The sequence below is a fragment of the Cydia amplana genome, chromosome 4 (assembly GCF_948474715.1).
Source record: "Cydia amplana chromosome 4, ilCydAmpl1.1, whole genome shotgun sequence".
NCBI lineage: Eukaryota > Metazoa > Arthropoda > Insecta > Lepidoptera > Tortricidae > Cydia > Cydia amplana.
In genome coordinates, this window is record NC_086072.1 from 10,945,416 (window position 1) to 10,959,049 (window position 13,634).

The 13,634-nt window shown below is 36.8% G+C and overlaps 1 protein-coding gene across 1 annotated transcript in view; it reads left to right on the plus strand.

Annotated features, from left to right (window-relative positions):
• The first annotated feature begins 1,400 nt into the window (after window positions 1-1,400).
• The window catches only part of LOC134663248 (uncharacterized), a 76,229-nt gene continuing 63,995 nt past the window's right edge, over window positions 1,401-13,634 (plus strand). The window contains exons 1-10 of the mRNA XM_063519649.1: window positions 1,401-1,662; window positions 1,810-2,019; window positions 2,106-2,139; window positions 2,671-2,914; window positions 3,217-3,468; window positions 3,778-3,951; window positions 4,241-4,444; window positions 5,566-5,736; window positions 6,765-6,954; window positions 7,496-7,666. Coding sequence (XP_063375719.1) covers window positions 1,534-1,662; window positions 1,810-2,019; window positions 2,106-2,139; window positions 2,671-2,914; window positions 3,217-3,468; window positions 3,778-3,951; window positions 4,241-4,444; window positions 5,566-5,736; window positions 6,765-6,954; window positions 7,496-7,666 — 1,779 coding nt within the window. The 5' untranslated portion in view covers window positions 1,401-1,533. The remainder of the gene's footprint in view (window positions 1,663-1,809; window positions 2,020-2,105; window positions 2,140-2,670; window positions 2,915-3,216; window positions 3,469-3,777; window positions 3,952-4,240; window positions 4,445-5,565; window positions 5,737-6,764; window positions 6,955-7,495; window positions 7,667-13,634) is intronic.

The window sequence follows — 13,634 nt, forward strand, 5'->3', positions numbered from 1 at the left end:
ATACTTTATAAGTCTCTACAACAATTCCTTACAAGCAACTCTAAGTTTAACGAATCCAACCTCCCAGTGAAGTTGTTTTTGTATAGTAGTTATAAATTACGAAATTCATTTCATTTGAACGAACAAAGGTACCTATCAATTATTGTCAAATCATCTTTATGGACTAATATTTTCATATTTATTGTCGTGAAACCAATAAATACCTTTGATTATGACCATTCGTTATCCAAGCGAAAAAGAAAAAAAAATCTAACCGAATTAACGGTAATTTACCTTTTCGTGGGCCTGCGTTTTTATCCCGTCTTCTGAAGTTGAAACGATACCGCACTTGTGTTGATATGTATTCAACGGAATTAAAACAATAAAACGATGTTCAACACTTCACCATTATATTGACAATAAAGTATTCTTTACAATCAACCGTTAGGATTCCAAACCGTCATACGACTGAACTCGTTTCAATCCGATGCCCGTCAAATCTCCAATCCACCCTCAAAAACGAATAATCAACTGTCAACTTATTAGGTCCGTCTACCTACAACTAAAATGTTAGTGGGTGGTTACCTTCATTATAAATTAATGTTACATGTGTTCTTTTTAATTTCAAGATATCATTTATAACAAATATACTTATTTTGATTGTATTTTTATCCATGTTGTGTCCCACAACATGCTGTTGTTTGTTCATAGGTTATTATCGAGTTGCATATCCTTCCTCAATATGTGAAACAAAAGTAACATAATAACAAACCATGAATTGTATTGTACCCTTTATGGCAGTGGTTCCTAACCTTTTCAGTCCGGCCGGTCACTCCTATGACTAACTAGGAAACCTGATTTTACCCCTCCTCCCAATGGTAATAAAAAATAAAACGTGTACCTACGTTTGTTGTATTGTTATATTAGGTTAGCTTATTACCCCCGTAAAATACCAGTATTACCCCCACGGGGGTAATTACCCCCAGGTTAGGAGCCACTGCTTTATGGCCTTAATTCTTTGGTCGGCAATGTACAGCCAGCAGCAATAGTTGCTAAGCGGGTTCAAATGATCTTGACGCGACTTTACTGTAAAGCTGCATCAAGGTAATTTGAAAACCTCGCCCGCTTACCAACTTCTGCTGCTGACTGTATGTAACTGACTGTATGTATAAGAAATTGATGCCAGTGGCCTATTTTATAAAGCTACAAGTTACAATTTACAAGCGGATGTCTCGTTCTAACACATAGGGTTAGAAAGAGACTTCCGCTTGGAAATTGTAACTTGTAGCTTTATAAAATAGGCCACTGGTCTGTGTAGCCCTTTATATTTGTAGCTGACAACACTGCAAACTGCAAGTGACAGGCTCTAATCTAAACGTCAAGTCAAGCAACTTACGAGATTAAAGTGTGAACACTGTGAACATTTCTTGTTTTATTTATTTATTAATATTAGTATTCTTTATTAACACTTTATTTTGCCTTACTGAAACTAATCTGTTTCAACATGTGATTGACCATCTATATTCTACGATATAAGAACACGTTTATAACAAAATGACTAGCTTTAAACACTTGAAGTACTTGTGTAGACTTTGTGCGAAAAGCGATGAGTTTTGCAAGGATTTACTCGAAGAAAGCAACAAAAACGTTATGAGCATGATAAGAGATTTTATTCAAATAACTGTAAGTATGAAAGGTTTACAGTTGTAATGGTCGACTTCTTTCAATACCTTTTTGGGAATATAAAAACCATTTCTTGTTTATGTACAAGTTGCTTCAAGCAAATCACATAATTCATTATATTCCTGCATTTTAATACTTATTTTACAGATAAATGAAAGTGATGATTTACCAACCCGAATCTGTCTCAACTGTGAAGAGAAAATGGTGTCCTTTCAATTGTTTGTCTTGGAATGTTATAAAGTCCAGGAGGATTTTAGAAAACAATTGGATAAGGAGCAGTTAGACATTTGTACTGAATTGCAAATCAAGCTTGAAGAAACTACTACAGACTATGGAGCATCTCTGATAAAATCTGAGGTATTCATTATCATTTATAATCATAGGTATTCTTTTGGTTATTTGTCAAATACCAATTGTATTGATTAATGAGCATTAATTTTTAGGTAAAAGATGAGTTAACTGCTGAGGACATAGTGTGTAAGTATATTTGAATACTGTTTGTTATTATTTGTTATATTCTGCGATTGGAATTTAGGTTGCAACTCGGGGTGAATTACCTCAATTATATTTTGTTTAATGTCATATATTTTATAAATATATATTATTACCTACACTTAATAGCATTCTTTTCAAGCAGTTTTATAGAGTCGTGGGGTTAAAGGCATATTATAATATTTTTATTTCAACATGATTTACTACAGTGTTGCATCTAAAACGCAGATCACTGGTTATACTTTAAATCAAAGTTATTTTCCTGACATATCTAATACCTTTAAACGAGCAATTCTTGTTTATATATATATATATTTCGGGGATCTCGGAAACGGCTCTAACAATTTCGATGAAATTTGCTATATGGGGGTTTTCGGGGACGAAAAATCGATCTAGCTAGGTCTGATCTCTGGGAAAACGCGTATCGTATCGAGTTTTTATATGTTTTCCGAGTGAAGCTCGGTCACCCAGATATTATTACTTATTACATTATTTTTGACATTATTTATTGTTCAGGTGCAATCACTTCAAATGATGCTTCATTGTCTGAATTTGAAGCAGTGGATTACAATGATGATATTGACATAAATGATGATGTTGATGAGGATGAAGATGATGATGACTTGGATGATGTAGCAATAGCATCACTGAAGGAAATAAAGCAAAAGCGGATCAAAAAGAAAGTAATTTCAGAAGAGGACTCTATAAAGTTTAGTGAACTTTTAAAACAGCCAAACTTGAAAGTGAAAGATTTTGTTAAGTAAGTTTTATCTTATTTATGTCATCAATGATAATATAAATACTTAACATTAACTTTGTGAGACTAAATGTGCATTACAATGTACATATTCGTTGCAAGCTAATTAGAACCTTTCATGAACCAAATAAAGTAGCATTTCTTCTGTTTCTTTTATTTTTAAACAAACGAAATTTGTTCAAATTGACTTATAGAACAGGGCTCAAATTAAGAAGAGGAAACCGTTGTATGGTGGATCTTACAACCTAGGTTAAAGTTGCCAGTGGTTAAGTGTGCATTAAATGATAGGTTTTTGTGTTTTGCAGGTTGATATGTCACCTGTGTGGAGCAGAGTCCAATACTTGGAGCAACTTGCGCCTGCATTACTTCAATAATCATAGAAGCAAAGTTGTAGCATACTGCCTGTGTGGATACGCAATAAGATCCAAAAGTGTTCTCTATAAACATTTTTCTCAGCACAAGTTGGAAAGTAGAAAAATAAGAAGTGCTGAGAATTTGCATGTAGAAAGACCAGAAAAATCTCAGTATTCAGATCTGAAAATTAATAACTTCGTGAAGTAAGTTTGCTAAAGACATCTGTGATGTTTTTGTGATAAATGTATGATGACAATTAAATATTTTCATTTTCGTAATTTTTTTTTTTTTTTTTTTTTTTTTCTGGCTTACTCCCTGCAATTTTGCACAGGGTGAATTTGCCAATGTCGGTGTTGACTTTCACACGTGAGGAGAACATACATACAACAAACACGATTTTTTTGCTTTATTTTTTGTTGATGGTGCGGAACCCTCCGTGCGCGAGTCCGACTCGCACTTGGCCGGTATTTTATTGTACTTGTTAATAATCATATTCGTTTTCTCACCTACAGTTTCAATTGCAATGCCTGTGATAAGGTGTGCTCCAGCTGGTATAGTTTGAAGTCACATTGTGAAAGAGCTCACAAGATTCTTCCAGTAGTGCATTGTGTTTGTGGCATTGCTCTCAAGTCAAAGTCAGTTCTCTACAAACATATAAATGATCACAAAAATCCTAATGTATTATCGTAAGTATATACAACTAGTCTTGTTGATTAAAAATGTGTTTATATTATGGGGAAACTGAGAAATATGATGCTATGTAAGTTTATTTTTATTAATAATTTCTCAACTGTAGTACAGCAAATATAATAAAGTTTAGATAAAAAAAACCAGTGTGCACCCTAAACTCGCAGATACAACACAACATGCAAGTTAATATTGTTATAGGAATTATTTTTTAAATCTTTTACGATACTCAATTATACCTACTTGTTTGTACTGTAAATGTCTTGAACAATTGTTCGTTTTTTTCAGGTGTGACAAATGTCCACGAATTACGAAAACCTTGGCAGCGTTAAACAAGCATAAAATGAGACACGTCCCAAAATCGGAGCGGAAATTCACGTGCGAATCCTGTGATAAAATATTTAATACTAAGGATGCGTTAAAATCTCATGAACGGTCACACATTCCAATAGAAGATAGGAAAATTTACCACTGTGGTATTTGTAACATGAAGTAAGTTTGCATATAAAGCTTGTACTTACCTAGTTAACTACATTTATCATCACTACATAAAATAAAACCAAGTCGCTTCCCGCTGTCTGTCTGTCTATATGCTTAGATCTTTAAAACTAGGCAACGATTTTGATGCGGTTTTTTTTAATTGATAGAGTGATTCAAGAGGAAGGTTTATGTATAATTTGTTAACCCGTGCGAAGCCGGGGCGGGTCGTATACTATAGAAAAAAAAGTAGACAAATAAATTTGTAATTATATTCAATCATTTATACATTTTAATGGCTTTATTCATTAAAGGCTGCTAACTTAATCAGTGGATGATCGTCGTTTGTCCCTATCTGTCGTTATGCCATAGAGAGAGACAAACGACGATCATCAACTGATTAACTTAGCAGACGTAAATAACGCCGTAAATTTTTAATTGATATGTATGACAAAAAAAAAAGCTTTCTACACTGTATTTTCCATCTTGTTAATTAATCTTAAAAACATCCCGTTGCATTAGCCGTTAACTTTCTTATTAGGCTTTTTTCTGCAGCTTATAAGTGCCGACTAGTTCGCAATTCTCGCAAAGTATTGTAAAGAAAAATATGGAACTGTTTGATGTAAGAGTCACTAACTCTAAAAGAGGGACACATAGGATTAAGTTAAACTTACCGAAAACTAATCTAGCGTTATCACGACAAAATTCATACGGTATGGCTATTAAGATATTCAATATTCTCTCAGACACATTTAAAGAAATGGCTTTTAATATTTTTAAGAAGAAATTATTTAATTGAACATTGTTATTATTCTGTCGATGAATTTATAAACAAATGTAAATTGTAATGTTAGATTTTTGTCAATTGTACTATAGTTTATTTATTAATTTTATAAAATCGAATTGGATAATCATTATTGTATATAATTGCATGAAATTAAAATTAGAATCGTAGTCTATAAGTTTCGGTTTATTCTTGTACATAGTCAATTTAGTTAGTATAAAAACAATATTTGTACGCCAGTCATGGCAAAACAAGGATCGTACAAACACAAAAATGTAACACCTATATATACGCTTGTTTGACACAAATAAACATTCATTCATTCATTCATAATCTATGATGTTACCTGTAGGTTCACAACCCGGTCGTCAGCGGCGTCGCACAAGCGCGTGGTACACGACAAAATCAAGAGTTACGTGTGCGACCTGTGCGGGTACGCGTGCGGCACTAACGGCGAGCTGCGACAGCACCGCGCCATACACTCCGACGACAAGCCCTTCGTGTGCAGGAAGTGCTCCAAGCCGTAAGTTATCCCCGTGGGCGCATGTTACCCTTAAATCGAGGTTGGATCAACTATTTCCCCATTCCTTTTTGTGTAATATATGTATATTTATCCTATACATTTTGTATGTATTTATATCCTTTATCTTTCTGGTACCTTGTTGTACATTTTGCTGCATTTGTCACCCTCTTTTCACTTTCTCCTCTCATCTACTCAAAGGTTAACTGGAAGAGATCCCTCAAAGGGATAAGTTCGCCTTTGTACTTCTTACTAATTGTATGTTATTTTTAATGTCTTTTTGTACAATAAAGAGTTTACTACTACTACTACTACTACTATTTCTTATAAACTCACGGGTATATACGTCCCGGTCATTTGATAGGCGTGCGTGGGGATACAGATCCATCACGTAGAGCCCCTTTGGAGAAGTTTGCTGTTATGTAATACACCTGCTAGCACACATTCACGGGTACAAATAGATACCCGTAAATCGGCCCCAACAGGCGTTGGGGCTATTGTAAATATAGTCATAGAGAAAAAAATACATAGAGTGCTCACTCCATACATCAGTTTTAGTAACAAAAAGATTATTAGCATCTAGCATCGAGTAGTGGAACTATCAGTTCCGCTACTCGATGCTAGATGTAGACACTGAAATTAATAGTCTGAACTGATGTATGGAGTGAGCACTCTATGTATTTTTTTCTCTATGATATAGTGGAGAAAAGTGCCGGTTATGGTGTTGAAGTTTGGCTGGTCTAAAGATTGGGCCAAAGAGGTCCGGTCACCTGCCATAACAATGGGATACTGGAGAACACCGGAACATCACAGATAATACTGACATACTAGATGGCCCAAGATGGAGTAGACTTGTGTTCAAATAGTAATCCGAGGAATGATACCGTAGGTATGACGAGTGCCGAAAAAATGCTGACCCACCCACCTTTACATGCACTAACGACACTAGATATACATAAGTACCTAACATGTATGTAATGTTAATAATATTAGTAAAATCCGGCCACTTTAAACTGCCTGTTTTGTTGCAGATTCAAAACTTACTCGAATCTCAAGACTCACATGGACATTCATGAAGAAACTTCGTACCCGTGCTACGTGTGCAACCGCGTGCTAAACAGCCGCCGGACGCTGAGGAAACATCTGCTGGTACATGAGGACAAGTGCCGGCACGTGTGCTCGTATTGCAATAAGGCCTTCAAGAGGAGGCAGACATTGAAGGTACGTTCTTTGTCATTCTTGAAATAGTTATAAATGTCTATGTTGAAATGTAGTGACTTGAAATTTTATTGACATACCTCTAGTGGGTCTCTATAGTTTCCCAAATAGTTTTAAGCCATAATGTATTGTTTGCCCGCATTTTCGTTAGTCATAATTTATTTGGTTCAGAAACGCGTCACTTTTCAGGATTGCCGTAAAACAAACCTATCCTAACCTAACCTATCTATAGGATAACCTAACGAAAATCCTGAAATGTTAACGGTTTCAGTTTTATGACTAATGATAGTAATGATAATATGACAAACAATACATTATGACTTAAAACTTTATGGGAAACAACGGGAAATACATATGTAGTACATACCTACATACCAGAACATCAAAGTGTATATTTAAATTGGATAAGTTCTGGGAAATGTCAGAAATAAATCACAGAAATTTGAAATGTTTCCGTTTTGAGCAGTTCCCTATGAGAAAATGTTATTTCCAACATGTACGTTGCAAATAACAGATATCACACGTATGTTTTCCAATTGGCTAGGTCCACATGTATACTCACACGGGCGACAAGCCGCTGACGTGCAAATGGTGCGACGAACGGTTCGCGTACGCGTCCACTTTACGATCGCACCGCTTGCGATGCCACCCCGACAAGATGGCCGCCCAGATGAACGACCAGTACGTCTACCGGCACGTCAACATCCTGCAGCAGGTACGTCACGTACGTCTAGTATTCTGTCCGTCGAGGTGGACGTATCCTATACGATCGCGCTTCCAACCCGACAAGATTGTGGTGTAGATGAACAAGCAGTACTACTGGCACGTCAAAATTAGATAAAAATCGGCTAAGTGCGAGTCCTACTCACGCCCCAAAGAATTTCATAATCACCTTGTTTTTCACAAAATTATATGTTGTCCATAAGAGCGACTTCCGCTTGCCTTTCATTTGATACGTTAGATGATGTAGTTTTCGTAACTTATCTAGAATTTTCAGTACCACCCGACTGACTTAAATATACCATAGACCAAGCAAATATCACGATTTGTATTGAAATCAAGCGTGCCGACTTTTTACCACCTACTGTGACGTCACAGCCGCAATTTAGGGATGGGAAATTCTAAGCGATTCAAAGACACCGATGCCCCTCTGCCCCGCTACGATTCAACTGTCTTGCTCATACTCATAGATTTTATATCTGCGGTCTCGCTCGCTCACTCCCCGCTCCCCCGCGAACCACGCCAAAAATCACAAATCGATTGTCATGAATGATATCGATTTTCTGACAGACGAATGATAAAAACAGACAAATTATTTTCTTCCCAACTTTTCCCTTCAATGAAACTGGTATTTTCAAAATCTATGACTGGATCATGTGGAAAACAAAAATAATGAAAGTTTTTTTAACACAATAGAAATTTATAACCCTACTAAACGTATAGGCAGACATATAATCGTATGTGGTTAAATTACCCTTCTTTTTAAAGATGTCGTGTAAAATTAGGACATGATTTTTTTTATCAATAACTACTAATAGTTTTTTTTTAAATAGTTAATAACATTAATCTGTCCGATATCGATTAAAATCGATTATTAGAAGCGATCGGTAGAACGAACAACACTAGTCGCTAAATTTGACGGACGAATGATAAACGGCCTGTGCCACGAAGTCGAAGCGATGCGCGACAGTATCGCTAGTTCCGATATTCATCGTCTCTTAACTCACAACGTCAGATCAAACGCTCAAAGCAAACGCACAATGTAATGTAAATATTATAGTTTTGTAACGTTAATCTATAGTTAATTAGGTATATTATTGGAAACACATCTTGGAATACTTAAAAAAATGTTTTAAAATGAATTTACGCATAATATCATTTTAAAATTACTTACCTGTGATAGAAAATATGTCCTTGCCCTTGGGTGCTTGCAATTTTTGGGCTGTTGCAGTTAATTATCACGCAACGAGGCATTTTTTAATTTTTTATGGACTACCGGCTGCAACAACTGGCGCGCGTGGAATGTCAGTAGCGACGGCCAACCTCGACGCTTGGTCGGGGTTCGGACACGCAAAGTAGATGCATTTGCGTCATCTAGGTATATTTAAGTCTGTGGTACCACCTTTCAAAGCCGCGATGTTTAACATTTATTAATTTACGTTAAGTAGGTACATGTCCTTCATTGGGTCACCGACTTACATATGTCAACTTAATCTTTCCTGTAGTTTCGGAGCAAATTGGCTCTAACACACAGATAGACAGATAGACACACCAGTGATTCTATTAAGGGTTCCATTTTTTACTCCTGAGCTACGGAATCCTAAGAAGAGAGAACTATACCTTCCTAAGAGTGGGAATTGACGTGGTATCTTCTTGCTTTAAACTGACTCTTACAAACAAGTTATTAACTGCATTTCGTTTCTATCAGATAGTGAAAACTAATATGTAGTTAAGTAAATTTATCTATTCATGTGTGGCCGAATTCATAACACAAAGGGAAACGTATTTTATTTTATTCTTGAAAAAGTGCTTTTATTCGATCTAATCAGTCAGCAGATTTTGTGTACCTTACATTTATTTACAGCTAGAAACAATTTCGTATTTATTTAAATCCCCATATGTTTAATACAACCATGATTTGAGTAACGTTCGTCTCTTCATAATGTGAATACAGTGAATAAGAATATTCCTAATTAGCTAAATTAAAACACAAATATAATTAGGAATGTAGATAACAAATTTTAAAGTTAGATGTCTAACGTGTAACTTAACGTTTTTCTATTTTATTTTTTTATATAGCCTATAATATAATCCTATATTGTGTCCTACTGTTGGGCAAAGGCCTCGTAACGTTTATTATAATGAAACTCCTTTGTGGCGTATACTCCGTTCTGAATATTCACACAGCGCAGAATGATAAAGCTGCCGCTGTCCGCGCCGCCCCGCCTGTCCCGCAAGCCAGTCTCGTATGTCTATCTGACTTGTACCACAGAATAAATAATAGTACTAGGTACAGAAGACTCACTCTCTAACAAAACGCGTCTGTTACGATAAGCACAGATATGGCCGCTAGGTGGCGACAGCGCCACGCGCGGCTTATGGCTAGCCACCAAAATTGGTGTGGAACGGATGTACTTTTAGCTACCTGTAGCAAAGCGACGAAATCGCGGAGTGAGACACGCCGGCTTGTACTTTGTTTTGCCCTAGAATAAATTACGCCCATTGTATTAGATAGTTTCAAAGTCACCCTTTGTGTATACTTGTCTTAACTTTCGTTTGTTTGTCGAAAACTTGTAGATTGTATAAAGTTACTAATTGTACTCGGAAAAGTTTCACGGCAGCTTGTTAAAATGTAAGTAAGTAAGCAAATTATATGATAAGTTTTTTATTTTCAGGGTTACATCAAAGCTGACGTCGCCGCGATTAACGCGAAAAATGAAGTAGAGGCTATTTAAAGAATAAGTTTAGTATTCCGCCAGCTGATTCTACGTAAGGTTTTACATGATAATATTATAACCATCTTGGTATCACTGATAATAAATAATTTATCTCAATTAGAGTGAGTAGTTTTCGTTAATAGTAGTAGTTTATCCCCACATTGGCTAGTGTTCCTCCTGGGAGGTCAAATATTTTTGGGATAAGATTCCAAGTTTAGAATGCAACTGTGAAGGCACTAGGAGAAGAGTAGGTAGTAGTATTTATTTTTAGTATTGGTTGTCTCATATACATTTCAATACGCGTCAATAGAGTCTCGCTGTAGTGAGAAAAATGGGTCGCCTATTGTGGCCGTATGTTTTCATTGATCTAAATGCAGCGCTGAAATGAAGCGAGCGCTTGAAAGCAAACCGCCGTTTGTTTGCCCGGGCCTTCGCTGCACCGGGCTGATGTAAGACTGCTTCTTTGAAAATTTTAACGTTTTTAAAACCGTCTTTTCTGATTGCTCTGGGAGCATCACATTGTTTTAGATATTAATTGTAAAATTAACTTTCGATCTCGAGATCTCAAATAGGTGCTTTGCAAACAGGTGGGTATGCAAAGCATAACGGATTTACAAAGACGCGGCCCATTTATTTATATAAAGAGATATGGAGCGGCATTAGATCATAACGATATAATTTTGATCTAGATTATTTTGTAAACTTCGTATGCCACTTCTAGTTAGTACTTCTCCGTCAATTTTTTATCCTGAAAATAGTTGTAGTTGCTATCATTATCATCTCTAAGAGAGTTTCTTCAAAACAAGTTCCTAACACAAACTCTTTTGTGGTGAGTACTTATACAAGAAAAACTAATATGTTGATAAAATGTTAACAGACTTTTATATTTTATTGTAGCCAGTCCCACGAGTGTGATGTAGTGTAGCGCATCGATCGGTAGAACTAGATAGAAGTGATTGTTGGGGTGACCTCGGTTCGTGCTCAAGGGTTCAGGTCGCGCGATACGCTTATCTTATTCTGTCTCGGTAAGTAGAATAGTCACGAAACAAAGAATTATAGGCGGGGAGCGTCTTCAATAAAAAGGTAAAATATACACACAGACTGGAAGTAGATCGCGATAGCGAAACCACGGCGTGATTATAAAGAATAACCTAGTTCCAGTTGAAGCTTTTAGTTAATACATAATTATATATTTTTCGTGGATACTACTTACATAAGTCTGTCAACAACTAGATGGATATACATTTTGGCAAATCATACGTCGATGCTGTCTATGAGACAGCCGACTATTAAGTATGACGTACCTACATAATATTTCAGTACCTATTCATCTCATGAAAAATCACCCTGTATAAATTTACTGTGGCGTAACGACCATTAGGCATTTCCATAATTTAATCCGGCTGACAGTAGAAATAAATGCGTTTCATTGCATAACGCACTGCTGGCGCTGCGGTGATTCCAGAATTTGCAAATTTAATCTGCAATGCGCTAATGAATAAAGTTTATACGAACTTGGATACGTAGATAACTGTCGAGTGGTAGACTTACAGGCGTACCTATTCGGATTTCAATAGGTTATTAGAGCTGAGGGCAATTTGCAAATTGCAGGGATCTTTCTCTTTTACTCTCATCAAGACGCAATAAGACAGACAGAGAAAAATGCCCGCAATTGCCGAATTTCGATTTTCGCGGTTATAACCCTAGATCAGTTAAGCTTTGGATTCCTCCGAAAACGGTGCCGTCATATGACGGCCGTCATATAGCGGCAGCAAAAGACGGCCGTCTTTACGGTGGCGACATGTGGAAAGTACCACGGCGTCATAACACACCGTCATCCACCAAGATCAAAGCGGCAAATTTGAAAAATGTAGGCGCGATGGGATAACGTCCCATAGAAAATTTGAATTTCGCGCCTTTTCCTACTGACAAGATTTGCTTGATCATCTATAATTTACTTGGAGGATGAAATATCATCAGAAGAGGAAAATAATCGTAGTACGGAATCACTTATTCAAATCTCGTGTCATTTATTCCAAAATGGCGTCACCGCTATCTAATAAAACGTTCACGAAACTATCGACACCGTCATGACGGCCGTCATCTTACGTTACGTTGGCAATCAACGTAACGTAACGCCGTCTAGGAAACCGCGCCATCTTGTTTACATAGACAACGTTCTAGTGACGTCAGTCAACGCTATATAGCGGCCGTAATATGACGGCACCGTTTTCGGAGGAATCCAAAGCTTTATAGATCTGATCTAACAGTGTCAAAAACATTTCTTCAACCATGAATATCACTTGACACTGACAGATCAGATCCATAACTGATCCAGATCTAATTTTTACCTAAAATCCGAATACGCCTGTTAAGCATTTACTGCTGTGTGAATCTCGTAGCGCTACGCCGTAGCTTGTAGGATCTGAATAAAGTGAATAGGGGCCTGATTCGGATTTTGAAATAGACATCTACTAGATATCTTTTAGACGTCACCAAGATACGATAACGATATGTTTAAGATCTAACCTGTCAAATTTGACATTTCTGCAATTCTGGAGATACTCTTGAACGATTTCCACACGATATGACTTAGAGATCCAATTCACATCTAATATAGATACGAGTATCTAACACTAGGTATCTAAAGGTACGTAAAAGTGACATTGGTTGCCCGAATTGAGCTGCAAAAGAGAACTAGTTGAAATCTAAACTATAACGTATCTAGAATGGATCTAGTACGAGTCGTCTCTTGTGAATATCTAAGTTCGAATACGGCAGTAGGTATGTCTAATTAGCTTTTTAGTGCTTCGAATCCATACCTACCTACCATATTTTGCAAATAAATATCTCATTGTAGAGATCTTGAATAAAACTAGAAAGAGAGCTAATAAACCATGTCTACATTTTATCTAAGTACATCATAAAACTTTCAATGTTTCATTAATACGAAGATGAGTGCTTTTACAGCGCGCGACAAATTGGGAGAGGCGAATGAAATCTACATAAGTTTCCATTTGACGAAATTGCCGGAGCTCGCATCGCTCGCTCGCGGAAGTCAGGGTCTTATTGCAGAAACAGACAATGTGGCATGCACTGCTGGCAGCGGTACCTAAACGGTGACGAGGAAAGTGAAGCGAGGCATTGACGGCGCGGATTCATGCGGCGATAAGGCTTTTACCGCAGTTTAAAAGGAGGTAAACGTGCGTTGATGGTGCTGTCCATAGGCTGTTTTGTCGAGCGGGG